The 15,005-nt window shown below is 40.7% G+C and overlaps 2 protein-coding genes across 3 annotated transcripts in view; one reads left to right on the top strand and one right to left on the bottom strand.

Moving 5' to 3' along the window:
• cep63 (centrosomal protein 63) overlaps positions 1 to 15,005 on the bottom strand; it is a 99,984-nt gene that overhangs the window by 80,844 nt on the left and 4,135 nt on the right. The gene's annotated exons all lie outside the window — the stretch shown is intronic.
• gpc5b (glypican 5b) overlaps positions 1 to 15,005 on the top strand; it is a 342,838-nt gene that overhangs the window by 16,896 nt on the left and 310,937 nt on the right. For both annotated transcript variants that reach the window (XM_041263858.1, XM_041263859.1), the window contains exon 2: positions 6,270 to 6,431. In XM_041263858.1, coding sequence (XP_041119792.1) covers positions 6,270 to 6,431 — 162 coding nt within the window. The remainder of the gene's footprint in view (positions 1 to 6,269; positions 6,432 to 15,005) is intronic.

A 15,005-nucleotide genomic window follows, 5' to 3' on the forward strand; every position in this document is an offset into this window, starting at 1 on the left:
AGTGTGTAGGCTTTCCCTTTTTGGCACTACCCTTTCCCCTGCTGTATCAGTGTTCTGGACCGGTTACAGTTCAGTGCAGATTACACTGTGTGGAACAGAGACAGAGATCCCAGAGGGGGAGGCAATTACTCTACACTGGAGGATAATCCGACACACATTGTTAGACGTGATATCTGTCCACATGAATGAGCCGAGACTAGCCTCTTTCTTTCGTTCTGTCTCCACGAGAGCATTCCTAACCTGAGAACTCAGTGGGGACAGTAATGACATTACCTGTGATCTACACAGCACACTATCCCTTATTATTACTTATCTGAAATATAACATTCAATTAAAAGACAACTGGACAATAGCTATATAAATATTGTATTAAAACATTTAAAAAATATAAAGACAGTTCTAAGAATCTCTGCTCACCCATTTTTCATTTGCATTTCCCACTTTGTCAACTTTAACCAAAATATGTGATTTTAAACCAATCCTGTGTTTAATGATTTCCTTATGTGCAATAACTATTGCGCTGGTCACCATCTTCACAATTACAGTGCTCCCTCTTTATTTCCTAACAGTAAATTGAGCAAATGAGGGAATTCTGGATTGGTGAGATATGGAGAGGTGCTGTAAATAAACTGTGAGATATGGAGGGGGTGTTGTAAATGAACTGTGTGAGATATGGAGGGAGTGCTTTAAATTAACTGTGATGATCACACATTCTCCTGACACTGGTAGTAATTGTACTTTCACGATCTGGCCTTGTTCCTGTATTTACTCCTGCATGCAAATAATGTATGCCATATCTAAGGTTATAATATATAATAGATCCTAATATTGATGCGATACAGCCTTTTGACATGTCTGCATAAGGTAGCTTGTGTCAGGTGCCTTGTATCAGATAGATGGCAATGAAGTCACATTAAAATAAAATATACTGTTTAATTATTTTTATTAAGCTATATAGTATATGAAACAGGGTGCCGTGAAAGATACAGCTGATTTTCACCCACTCAAGGCAAAGCCACTCATTGGTCGTCACTGACTTCCCAAGGAGTTGCTATCAGCTTGTATCCATGGCTGTAACTAGCTATGAGGACACCGATGTCGTGTCCTTGCTAGTTTTTTTTTTTTTTGCATCATCAATGTAAATGGTCTGGTAAAGTACAAAAGACTTCATTTTCTCTGTTGGTTTGCTGTGAAACACAGATTTGGAGGTTGAATAGTAAATACCAAGCAGTCATATAAATACTGCAGCTAGAGCTTGAAACCCAAGTTTGACCTCGTTAGAATGTCAACTCTGGTCATGGCCCTGCTTGTATCTTACCCTATGTGATATTATTCTACTGTATAAATAATTTGAATGTATCAGCAGACTTCAGCCAGACATTGAAGGATTGCAGGCAATCATCTTGGTGGAAGTGCTGCTTTTTTCAAATGGTGCCCCCAAGGCAAGGCATTCAAGACTTACTCATTTATGTTACTGGGTTTCCAATTCTTTTCTTGTTTCTGTTTTCTTTCACATCATTGAGAATTCATTTTAACAAGGTTAAGCTCAGCAAAGTTCATAGCCACAAGCCAAGCTGCTGGAGACCATTTAAAGTATCTTTGGTTCAGACATATCTCTCAGGTCTTATCCACACCAAAGACAATCCCTGTTGGTCACAAATGTGACCACTGATCAGGGCCTCTTAGACACAGTGCACTTCTCACGCAGTAGGAGTGGTGGGGTGTGTCTCTGAGAGCCCAAGAGAGAGGGAGGGTGTTTGCAGTGTTATGACTTCACTCCCTTAGGATAGATACAGCTGCAGCCTAATTACTGCCTTGCTCACTGATTATGACAGTGAAATGGCAGATGAGGGAAGCCAACCCATTTTGTTCCAGAAAGTGCTTTGGAAACTGAACAGAATCCACTGGGTGGGTGGAAAGTAGGGCTGGGACAATGCATGGATGCATTGAATCGTTGGAGTAACCATCATGGATAAAATAACCATCGATGGTTGAAAAAGAAAAAAGAAAGTGCCTTAACTGGTGTTTTATTAGGACCAGCAAAATGTAAATCTACACTCTTATTCCTTGCCTTTCCTTTGGTTCCTTTAAATAGCAATAATAAAAAAATCTCCCCGCCTACTACGCCGCACGTACCTTTTCAGAGTAAGTGTGACAAAAACAAAAACAAACTTAGAGAAGAGACTAGAGGTAAACTGCATTTCAGGACCAGATTTTGCTAGTTCAATTGTCAATTTAATTTAATTTGAAATAAGGTTGTCAGGTGTTTTTCTTCTTTTTTAAATGAAAGAACAAAATTCATTACTCTGGACCACGAACGTGCATCACTACCAATGTAAGGACAAACATGGCACAAGAAGGGTTTTTAACAGTCACCCGCCATTACATTAAGAAAAACTGGGAACTCCAGTCAAAAGTATTGCAACATGAAAATTACATGAGAAACACAGCTGTGAATTTAGCACAAGTGTCCATTCAGATACACACAGCTTGAAGTGGCTACAAAAGTAATAGCTTGTGTTTATGACAACGTGGCCAACATGTGCTGAGCAATGTCTTTGCTTTCTGCAAGCATGCTGTGTTACTTTTTGGTAGCGTGGCATGTGTGAGTTGCGCAGGGCACAATATAAATCACTGCATTCAGAAAAGCTTGGAGGATGTACGACAAGTCCATACATTAGTGGCAGCAGCAAGGAGACTGGCTGTACATTTTAAAAAGAGTGAGATGGCAACAAGTGCTTTAAATAGGAAACAAACAGAAATGCTGAACCCAGAAAAAGCACAACTCAAGTTAATACAGGACGTACAAACAAGGTGGAACACGGTTTATTATATGTTTGAACACCTTCTTGAATTAAAATGGCCAGTTATTGATTTGGTGGAAAAATAACCAGACACTGTTTTATTGCACTTTTATTAACTCACGTACAGTTGTACCGAGACTCCAATTGAATGATTGATTAGTAATCGAGTCTCGGTACAGCTGCATAAAAGCTGCATGTTTTCATTCACTCGCGGTTGTGTGTTTGTGAGTGGAGAATGGGAGAAAGGAGAGATTCTATTTGACTAACAAATGTTATTTCGCGCTGGAAGCTCCAGCATGGTACTTGTTTTCTGTCCATTTGTTTGTCTGTTTATTTACTTTGGCCAACGTGCCCTTTATTTTCAGTTGTGTGTTTTGTTTAAATATTTTGTTTGTTATTATTATTTAATAAAACACTGGGTGCCGTAGCATCTCAGGTTCACCACCATTCATCATGGTTTGGAGTCTGTATTTCTGGTCTGACATCACCCCTGCAAACCACCCAGCATCAGTCCAGGAGTGTTTTTTTTTGTTTTTGTTTGAAAAAAAAAAATTGTTTGGATTACAAAATAAAAAAAATAATTTAAAAAAATGGGAAGAAGCGGCACGAGAAAGCAGCAGCACGGGGCCGGTCGCAGGTCCCGTCGCATCTCGACCACGGCGGATGTTTGCCTCGCTAGTCTGGATGAGGAAGGGTGGTGCTTCCTGTGTGGCGAGGTCAGATACCGCCCACTCAGCCAGAGCCATGCATGGCAGGAGAAGGAGGAGCCTGAGCGTCCGGCGTCGGGGGGAAGAGGTGCCACTGGCTCAGAGGCTGACAAATTCCCTCTCTTCTGAGGGAATCTGGGGATGGCTGTTGGAGCCTGGGAGGAATGTCGAAGAGGCCCTCCTCCTGTGGGCCAGAGATGGAGAGCGATGGGAAGCCTGGGAAAAGCAATAACTCCCAGTGTCCATCCCAGACATTGCGGACATCTCCCGCTATCTCCAGCTCCATTGGGAAAAGCCCCATCGCTGCCGTCTCCAGCGCCAGAGGGAGAGGAGCCATCGCTGCCGTCTCCAGCGCCAGAAGGAGAGGAGCCATCGCTGCCGTCTCCAGCGCCAGAAGGAGAGGAGCCATCGCTGCCGTCTCCAGCGCAAGAGGGAGAAGCCCTGCTATCTCCAGCATCAGAGGGAGAGGAACCATCGCTGCTGTCTCCAGCATCAGAGAGAGAGGAGCCATTGCTGCTGTCTCCACAAGCAGAGGGAGAATACCTGCTGGTTGCACCACAACCCTCACGAGGAAAAGAGCAGCCACCACCATGGGAGGACTGCTTGCAGCTCCCACCTCCACCAGCAGAGGGTGAATTCCTGCTGGTTCCACCTCCACCACCATGGGAGGACTGCTTGCAGCGCCAGACTCCACCAGCAGAGGGTGAATTCCTGCTGGTTCCGCCCAAGGGTGTCTGCCTCACTCCGCCCAAGGGTGTCTGCATCACTCCGCCCAAGGATGTCTGCCTCGCTCCGCCCAAGAATGTCTGCCTCGCTCCGCCCAAGGATGTCTGCCTTGCACTGCCCAAGGATGCCACGTCTGCATTGCCTGGGGCTGCCTGTTGCTCCGCATCGAGGGAGAAGTGGAGCTCCCGCTGCCGCCTCTATGGCCAGGGGCTCCCCTCCTGAGTTCGCCTCCCGAGGGTCCACTGCTGCTGCCGTCGCCTCCCGAGGGTCCGCTGCTGCTGCCGTCGCCTCCCGAGGGTCCGCTGCTGCTACTGTCCATGGAACTGCTTTGCCGAGGGTTAGTGTCAGCCCTGCTTTTCCGCAGGAAATACTGTGGCTGGAGCCCAACAAGAGGGAGCTGCCGGCTATGAAGAAGGGGGGATAGGTCAGGAGAGGGGGCACAGCTGCGGTTAATGGTTAAAAGAGAACCAGTGAAGGACAAGTGTAAAATTACTGTGAGTCTTTTGTTTGTTTTGTCGTGTCTAAAATCAACTTGTTTGTTATTATTAGACAGCTACACGATCCACAACTGTCGCTTAAGGCCAGCACTAAACCCAGACAACACTGTACCATTGTGCACTGATAAATTGCATTACACCACAAGCACTATAGCACTCACTCTGGACTTGTGAACGTGTGTGTCTTTGTGTGTGTTCTACTATGATTATTATTTTGGGACTGCAACATGTTGTTTTGGAGCAGTGCAGTACACATTGCTGTGTATTGCCTGGGATTATTCTCTGTGATCATCAGACCAGGATTATAAAAATAAAACCTGTTTAGATTGTGAACTTTGTTGTCTGTCTTTCATAATCACATCACCACTATACCTGCGCACTGCAAACCACTTTGCCACAGTGTGTCAGAATGCTGTTAAATTCTTGTTGCCTGCATAAACAAAGTGTCTTTTCAAAAGTAAGAGTCAGCAGCATCCAGTCATCAGCAATTTGGTATCGGGTTTGCAATTTTATTGTTGACAGTACACAGCTCAGCAAAAGTCAAATATCATGAGCTGTAACAACACATTGTCATGTCGATATTTCGGACAACCTGCCTGTCTCCAGACATCTCCTGTAACCATAATGTGATGGTTTAAACATACAGTGTATGCTATTGATGACTTACGTAGGAGACATGACTCCTACTCTGACAATTGGTTAGATACATCTAAACCCATTACCAGCCGGTAAAATAACCTGGCAGTAGTTGTGTAAATCGCATGTTAAATACTTTGTTAAATCGCATGTTAAATACTTTTTTTTTTTTAATGGCTGGAAATTACCGCCATCTTTTATGAATATGGTCCTGGATGTCTACGGCAGGCAACTTCAACTGAAGAGTGCGGTATTGAAGAGGTCAGTAAAAGATAGACAATCAAAAGAAAATTCATTTTAAATCAAAGGGACACAACAAAGGAAAGACAAGTAATCAGATACATGTATATTAATTAGAAGACATTGTGACTTTTACTGGTACCTGTTCTGTTCTGCTCTGCAGGTGCAGAGCGTTGTTCATGTGCACAGCACACACAAAATTCTTACAGTGTATATCAACACGTGTAAGGCCGTGTGTTAGCTAGAGTGCATCTCAACATGTGCAAGGTCGTGTGTTAGCTAGGGTATAAAAGCAAAGGCGCGTGTGTGCTTCTGGGTTCTTGGGGTTCTAGTCTGTGTTTTGTGTTCTCTGTTCTGGGTTCTGTGTGTAACTATGACTGAATAAACAACGATTAATTTTCTACAGGTCTCCTTGTCTGGGCTCACTTATTTCCTTACCCACAATGTATAACAGTACCTAATAATGTGCAGATAAAACCTGTTAAAGTGAATTCCATGGAGAGTCTGAGTATCTGCCCACATTATCCACACTGAATATCTGAGTGAATGGAGCACCTCAGAAAGATCTCCTGGCAGCCCTGCTTTCCACACTGCATTTCTCTGAGTGAATGGAACCCCTCAGAAAGATCTCCTGACTGCCCTGCTTTAAACTCTTTCAGATGAGAAGCTGCAGGTGTGCCAACACAGAGGCCCCACCTGCTGTACTCGGAAGATGGAGGAGAGCTACCAGGTAGCGGTGCGGAGAGAAACTCTGCAGACCATCCAGTCCTACAGCTTTGAGCTCAAGTTCCTCCTGGTGGGTCACGCCACCTCCTTCCAAGGTAAGACAGCCACCTCGTTTCACTTCTACAGCACCTTTCATTACCAAGGTTGTCCAAAAATGCTTTATAACTATATGTGTTTTATTAATTACATTTAAAATCTAAGTCATACAGGTAGGCAAGATTTTTAAACTGTCACAGTCTCTTAATCCCAGATTGGTTGTCGCGAGGTAGGAGGATGTGTGGTCCAGTGGTTAAAGAAAAAGGCTTGTAACCAGGTTAAAATACCGGCTCACTCACTGACTCATTGCGGACCTTGTGCAAGTCACTTAACCTCCTTGTGGTCTGTCTTCGGGCGAAACGTTGTTGTAAGTGACACTGCAGCTGATGCATAGTTTACACACCCTAGTCTCTGTAAATCGCCTTGGGTAAAGGGGTCTGCTAAATAAACTTATAATAATATTGCAAAGTCAAAGAGTATAACAGCTATAAACCCTATCGCCTTGCAGTCACCCCCCCTGGTCCTAGATCCAGATTCCAGACCGGAGAGACAGGACTGGTAAGGGGACCAGTAGGTTAAAAGCAGAACTACAGCATTTGTTCTAGCTGAAGTTTATTAAGGGAGTTAGTAAAACTCATGCAAATAAGGCCTTACAATAGTCCAATACCAATGCAGAGACCAGCTGTTCAGCATCAGACAGAGATGACTTGATGATTGCATGCCTGAGAAAAGGATATCTTTGTTACATTTGTATGTGTCACCAGGTGGTTAGTTTGGGTACTAAAATTATTTAAGATTTTTGGCCTCAGGAGCAAGTGGCAAAGAAAATCCATCAAGAACATGTGCTGATGTGATTGAATCTTTATCTTGAAATTGTGTGAATATTAATTTTACAAAACAACATTATGAACCGAAAACAAGATATCACAGAGTGCTTACTTAAACATTTCAAAGTTACTTTACATTCTTTAGAGGGATGATACACACTAGATGAAAAACCCACTCTTGCCACAGAGGTCTCCGAGAATCATCAAACACTGGCAGTGTCCTGCCTTTTACTACACTTAATTTTTCAGTTTAAATTCAAACAGATCAATTAGAAACCTTCATTTAAGAGCCTTTTTGGGATTATATTCTGAGATTCATTTGCCAGGTACCCGTCTTCAATTGGTATATAAAACTGATATACAAACTGGAGTAAATACCAAGCAGAACAACGCACAATAAATACAATACACAACCAGTAAGCCCACTGGAATCCTGGTGTGATATTTATAGTAGGATGTACTTTATTATCATAAATGATTCTAAAAGATTTTATGTTTATTGTTACTTTTATGAAAAATGTATTTACTAAAATATAATTTCTAAAATAGATACAATTTCTATATATAATATATCTATTACGATTTTGTTATTTATATAAAATACTATATATATATATATATATATATATAGTTAATATAAAAATCTAAAATAATATATTTATTGTTTTAGCATTATGTTGCAGTTGAGTACATTTTTCTCACTCTTAAGTTAAAATCTGGCCGTCATGTTGGTCTGCTGATGTTGTCAGTTGGTTTGTACAGCTGTTCTGAGGTGAAGAACTGCAGGACGGCACAGCAGTCTTATTATCTTAGTTCTCTTAGAATACCTAGGGTTTAGTAAATGCTGTGCATGCATACAACATGTATTATGTGTATTAACACTAATACTGCCCCCCTCTCACTGTGCTGACAATATTTCGGTTCTTTACTTATTTGTTGTACGTTATACTAATCCTGTAATAACAATCTTGGTGCCTTTGCAGAGGGTCACATGGATTGATTACATGGATAAACGTATATTTGGATTATTCGGTGTTCCAAATACTAGTGGAATATTACTGGCCATATAAACGCACTGAATGATATGCTACTTCTGCTGTGAGTCTTACTTTAACTTGAATCAGTATTCTTCTGTGCTGTCCTGTCAATGAGAACCTTTGCAATGTCCTGTATATTAAAAGTGGACAGTGTCTTGTATATGGTACTGTCCCGCCTTGATTACATCAGCTCCCTCCTGACTGACCTCCCTGTCTCTGCTATCTGTCCGCTCCAGCTCATCCAAAACTCTGCTGCTCGCCTTGTATTTTCCCTTTTTTGTTTCTCCCACGCTACACCGTTGCTCCACTGTCTACACTGGCTTCCGATCGCTGCTCTCATCCAATTAAAAACTCTTGTACTTGCCTTTGACTGTCTTGACCTTTCTGTTCCCTCATATTTCCAGACTACTGTTTCACCCTACATCCCCTCTCGCCCCCTCCTCTCCTCTACCACTGGCAGATTAGCTGTACTCCCCTTGCCTCTCATTGGTGGAATGACCTACCAACCGATATCAGGACTGCTCAGTCCCTGAGCACCTTCCGGTGCCTCAGCATAAGAACATAAGAACATAAGAAAGTTTACAAACGAGAGGAGGCCATTCGGCCCATCTTGCTCGTTTGGTTGTTAGTAGCTTATTGATCCCAAAATCTCATCAAGCAGCTTCTTGAAGGATCCCAGGGTGTCAGCTTCAACAACATTACTGGGGAGTTGATTCCAGACCCTCACAATTCTCTGTGTAAAAAAGTGTCTCCTATTTTCTGTTCTGAATGCCCCTTTTTCTAAACTCCATTTGTGACCCCTGGTCCTTGTTTCTTTTTTCAGGCTGAAAAAGTCCCTTGGGTCGACACTGTCAATACCTTTTAGAATTTTGAATGCTTGAATTAGGTCGCCACGTAGTCTTCTTTGTTCAAGACTGAACAGATTCAATTCTTTTAGCCTGTCTGCATATGACATGCCTTTTAAAGCCCGGAATAATTCTGGTCGCTCTTCTTTGCACTCTTTCTAGAGCAGCAATATCTTTTTTATAGCGAGGTGACCAGAACTGCACACAATATTCAAGATGAGGTCTTACAAGTGCATTGTACAGTTTTTAACATTACTTCCCTTGATTTAAATTCAACACTTTTCACAATGTATCCGAGCATCTTGTTAGCCTTTTTTATAGCTTCCCCACATTGTCTAGATGAAGACATTTCTGAGTCAACAAAAACTCCTAGGTCTTTTTCATAGATTCCTTCTCCAATTTCAATATCTCCCATATGATATTTATAATGTACATTTTTATTTCCTGCGTGCAGTACCTTACACTTTTCTCTATTAAATGTCATTTGCCATGTGTCTGCCCAGTTCTGAATCTTGTCTAGATCATTTTGAATGACCTTTGCTGCTGCAACAGTGTTTGCCACTCCTCCTACTTTTGTGTCGTCTGCAAATTTAACAAGTTTGCTTACTATACCAGAATCTAAATCATTAATGTAGATTAGGAATAGCAGAGGACCTAATACTGATCCCTGTGGTACACCGCTGGTTACCACACTCCATTCTGAGGTTTTTCCTCTAATCAGTACTTTCTGTTTTCTACATGTTAACCACTCCCTAATCCATGTACATGTGTTTCCTTGAATCCCAACTGCGTTCAGTTTGAGAATTAATCTTTTGTGCGGGACTTTGTCAAAAGCTTTCTGGAAATCTAAATAAACCATGTCATATGCTTTGCAATTATCCATTATCGATGTTGCATCCTCAAAAAAATCAAGCAAGTTAGTTAGGCACGATCTCCCTTTCCTAAAACCATGTTGACTGTCTCCCAGTACCCTGTTACCATATAGGTAATTTTCCATTTTGGATCTTATTATAGTTTCCATAAGTTTGCATATAATAGAAGTCAGGCTTACTGGTCTGTAGTTACCTGGTTCAGTTTTGTTTCCCTTTTTGTGGATCGGTATTACGTTTGCAATTTTCCAGTCTGTCGGTACCACCCCTGTGTCAAGAGACTGCTGCATGAAGCACCAAATCGACCAAACATTTAATCGAAGAGTAGTAAGAAAACTCATGATGACCCACCTTTAGAATTAGGCCAGGGTCCCCTAAACAAATAAAATTCTTCTAGGATCCGGGAAATTGTGAAGACGAGAGTCAATACGATTTCAATAAATATCAACATTTTGAGTGAACCTCACAACTCTCAACTATACTGGATTATATGGCACTCAATTGTACCAATATTTTCATCAGCTTGTACTTTCACTGAACTACTCCATACCCTGCCATATTCTACAACTGCTCTTAATTATAACTACTTCCTGTATCTTGTACTTGATTTTATTCTTGTAGGCATCTGTATTCGTTTTTTGTAATTGCTCTATCATACTAACTACGTGCTCTTCCTCGACTTTACTCAATTATTTTACTATAAGTTAACTACTCTTAGTCGAACTTGCTCTTAAATGTAATGTGATATTCTGTAATACGATACTTTGTACTAATATATTTTATAACAATTGGGCGTCTGCTAAGAAATAAATACATAATAATATTATTTTGTTTTCTTTTAACATTAACGGTTACACTCCGGTGTACAACGTTAGGGTTTTGATTCTGATGCAAAATAAATGTGAAGAGCCATAATAATACATTACTACATACAGTTTTCATTCCTTCACTGCTCTGAGTTACTCAGCCCTTCTCTTGCTTCTGCACAACCCCTTTCTCCAGCACTGTGCTCTGTGTATGATCAACTGCACATAGAGGAACACCTCCCCACAAATGGGTCCACTTGAGCTGGAATAACTCTATTCAATTGGAGACAGTTTTTCTATTCACGCTTATTTTAGAAAGTGTTGTATTGTACTGAGTCTTGCATTGTCATGTGTTTCTAACTGGTCTGATTGTGTGCTGGTGTTATTTTCTAGGACCAGCCTTGGGTCTTATCCTGGTTAAACAAGAACAAATTGACTAGAATTTTAAACGAAGTCTTTCTGATGGCAATTGTAAAGTTTGATGTAGTCAAACTGACACACAAACTCTCAGAACTCGCAAGAAAGATACAATTCCAATGGTGCTGGGTGTCTTGGTGATCTGGTTTCAAAGGGAACGTTACCAGGTCAGACAGGAAGTAGGCCAAACACACATGTCGGCAGGATTTTTCTTAGTAGATGGATAATGTGCACTGAATTAATGATTGAAATGAAATGCATGATACTGATAATGATAATGATAATGATAATGATAATGATAATGAGAATGAGAATGAGAATGATGATGATACTGATAATGATCCTGATATTGATACTGATACTGATAACTTCCATATAAAATGGGAAAAGCCGGTGAGGAGCACGATGGACAAAATTGAAATGGTGGAAATTCCTAATGCAATTTATCAAGGCACCGACTAGAGGGGTCTTTTCAAATGTCTAAGACAAAATAATTAAAACAGAGGTCAGAGAACCATTGGCAAACTAGGACCACAAATCTGGAAAACATCCACAGAAAAAGGATGGCTGTTTTTTAAAAATGTAGTACTAGAGCCGCAAAACAATTACATCCCAAAAATAGACACATCTAAATCGAAAACAAAATTGCCAAAATGGTTTAATAGATCAATTTAAAAAATATTTAGCGAAAAAAGGCACTTTACAGAGTGTTTGAAAGGAACCAAAAACAAAATACACAGAAAGAGTACTCAGAACTGCAAATGCAAGTCACAAAGGAAGTTAGAAAGGCCAAGAGAGAGATAGAAATGAACATTGCTAAGGGGGCTAAAACCAATTCCAAAATGTTTTTCCAATATTACAACAAGAGCACATTCAAAAGAGGAGGTTAACTGTCTAAGAGATATAAATGGCAAAATCATAGATGAAGAAACAAAAAAAAAAACAAATATATTAAATGATTACTTTTCACAAGTTTTTACAAAGGAGGATATGGACAACATGCCCCACATGTCAACCTGTTCCTATCCAGTTTTAAATAACTTTAGCATAACCAAGGCAGAAGTGTTAAAGGGAATTGGAGTTCTTAAAATAAACAAATCCCCTGGACAGGATGAGATCCTCCCAATAGTACTCAAATAAATGAAAGAAGTTATTTACAAACCGCTAACTAAGATGCAACAGTCTCTTGACACAGGGGTTGTACTGACAGACTGGAGAATTGCAAAAGTAATACCGATCCACAAAAAGGGAAACAAAACTGAACCAGGTAACTACAGACCAATAAGCCTGACTTTTGTGATATGTAAACTTATGGAAACTATGATAAGGTCCAAAATTGAATATTACCTATATGGTAACAGTATCTTGGGAGACAGTCAACATGGTTTTAGGAAAGGAAGATTGTGTCTAACTAACCTGCTTGATTTTTTTGAGGATGCAACATCAACAATGGATAATAGTATATGACATGGTTTATTTAGATTTCCAGAAAGCTTTTGACAAAGTCCAGCATAAAAGATTAATTCTCAAACTGAACACAGGAGGGATTCAAGGAAATGCATGCACATGGATTACGACCAGGCTACTCAAGACATAGTCAGTGTGCGGGCCACGTAACTTTTACAATAATAAAAGTTGCAATTAATACAAATATTCGACTGTGTGTGTGACTGAATACTGCTGTTGAAAAGGAGTGAACTGGCGTGTACAATTCCTTGCTCCCCCTCCCAACCTTGATAAGCACGTGAGGGGGAAAGGGAAGGCTCCGGTTGGCTGGTTAGGACGGAGCGGGCGGGAGCAGCAACTGGTGACAAAGTACAGTTTGGCAAAGCTAGTGAGAGAGCGCTTGAAAGAAAGTGGAAATACAGTGAATAGAGTGAAAAACAGTGGAAAGTTACAAGTAATAACAAAATGGCAACCAAAAAACGTAAAATAGTGGATGAAAATAGTATATTTAATCCTAATTGGGAGTTGGATTACATGTGTACTCGATCGCAATTAAAAGACAGCAATGTAGTTACTGAAGGTTCATTTAAAATTGCATGGCACCTTGCAAAAAGCAAAAGGCCTTTCACAGAAGGGGAACTGATGAAGCATTGTTTCCTGGATTGCAGTGATTCACTCTTCTCAGAATTCAAAAACAAGGATGACATAATAAAACAGATCTCAAAATTGCAAGTGTCAGATTCCATAATAGCAAGGCTCGTGAAAAATATTTCTGGAGATTTGTTTTCTCAGCTCTGCAATGACTTAGAAAATGCTGAATATTTCAGTCTGGCAGTAGACGAGTCTACTGATCACTCTGACAGCACAGCTTGTAGTTTGGGTGCGTTTTCACAATGGAGAACAATTTGTGGAGGAAATGCTCACACTACTTTCTCTTATAGGGCAAAAGCGGGGAGACGATATCTATCAACAGATGATGACATTTTTTGAAGGACCTGGTAAAAATATTGACTTCAACTTGTTTCGGTAAGTACAGATGGCGCACCCTCCATGGTCGGAAAATAAAAGGGGCTGGTGGCACTGTAGAAAAAACGCACGCATACCGGATTTCATATCGCTGCATACTGCACCAGGAACAACTCTGCTGCAAACTAAAGAAAGGATATCTTAAAACTACAATGGAAAGTGTTGTGAAGATTGTGAACTTTATCACTGGACATGTACTCAAGCACAGGCAATTCCGCTCTTTTGTGGAGGAGTACGAAACACAATACAGGGATTTGACGATGCACGCAGAAGTTAGGTGGCTGAGCTGTGGTCAGGTTTTGGTGTGTTTCATGGATTTGCTTCCTGCTGTGCGAGATTTCTTGGAAGAAAAATGACGCTTTGATTTGCTGTCGTTTATTACTGACGAAACATTCCTGATGCGAGTGGCTTTTCTGACTGATATAACGCAACATTTGAACATGCTTAACCTCAAGCTTCAAGGAAAGGATAAAATCCTACCTACACTATTGAGGGATGTGTCAGCATCTGAAGCTAAATTGGCTCTTTTTTCGGATCAGCTTCTTCAAAAAGACTTAACACACTTCCCCGTCCTGAATTCACAGGTAATACAATTACACGACCCAGCTGTCTTCTTGCCAGAAACCTACACAGAATACCTTTCTGACCTGTCCAGATAATTCTGTTCTCCTTTTTTCTGACATGAAACCCCTAACATCGATATTTTCAGTAGTTGAAAACCCCTTTTTTGTTGAAATAAAAACTGCTTCAGTTACAGCAGAAAAGTTTGGTGTAAAATAGTCTACTTTTCAGGAAGAATTTATAGAATTGCAGCACAATAACGTTCTGAAAGCTACCTAATTGGTACACGGGATATAAACAGGTCTGTTTCACGTGTGTTTAAAAATATTACAGGTCTGTTTCACGTGTGTTTAAAAATATTATATAGTATATTTATAGTATTATTAATAGTATATTTATAGTTAGGCACGAGGATTGCACAGCACTTCACGTGCAAGTAAAAAGTAATATATGAGCACAGGGAATTGCACTTTATTAATTCACGTGCAGTTGTACCGAGACTCCAATTGAATGATTGATTAGCAGTCGAGTTAGGGTACAGCTGCATAAGAGCAGCATGTTTTCACCCACTCGGGGTTAGGTGTTCGGTGAGTGGAGAACGGGATAGGAGACGGAGGTAAAGAGAATAATAAAAATCATCGTAAAATATCTGCTCACCGTGTTTTGTTTAGTCCGTTTTGGTTGTCTGTTTATTTTGGCGAATGTGCATGTCTGTGTTTCTGTTTGTTACCACTGTTTTATTTTCTGTTCTGTTTATTTATTAAATGCTGAGCGAAAGCATTCGCTCAGCTCAACCAAA

Source organism: Polyodon spathula, chromosome 11 (genome assembly GCF_017654505.1).
Source record: "Polyodon spathula isolate WHYD16114869_AA chromosome 11, ASM1765450v1, whole genome shotgun sequence".
Taxonomy (NCBI): domain Eukaryota; kingdom Metazoa; phylum Chordata; class Actinopteri; order Acipenseriformes; family Polyodontidae; genus Polyodon; species Polyodon spathula.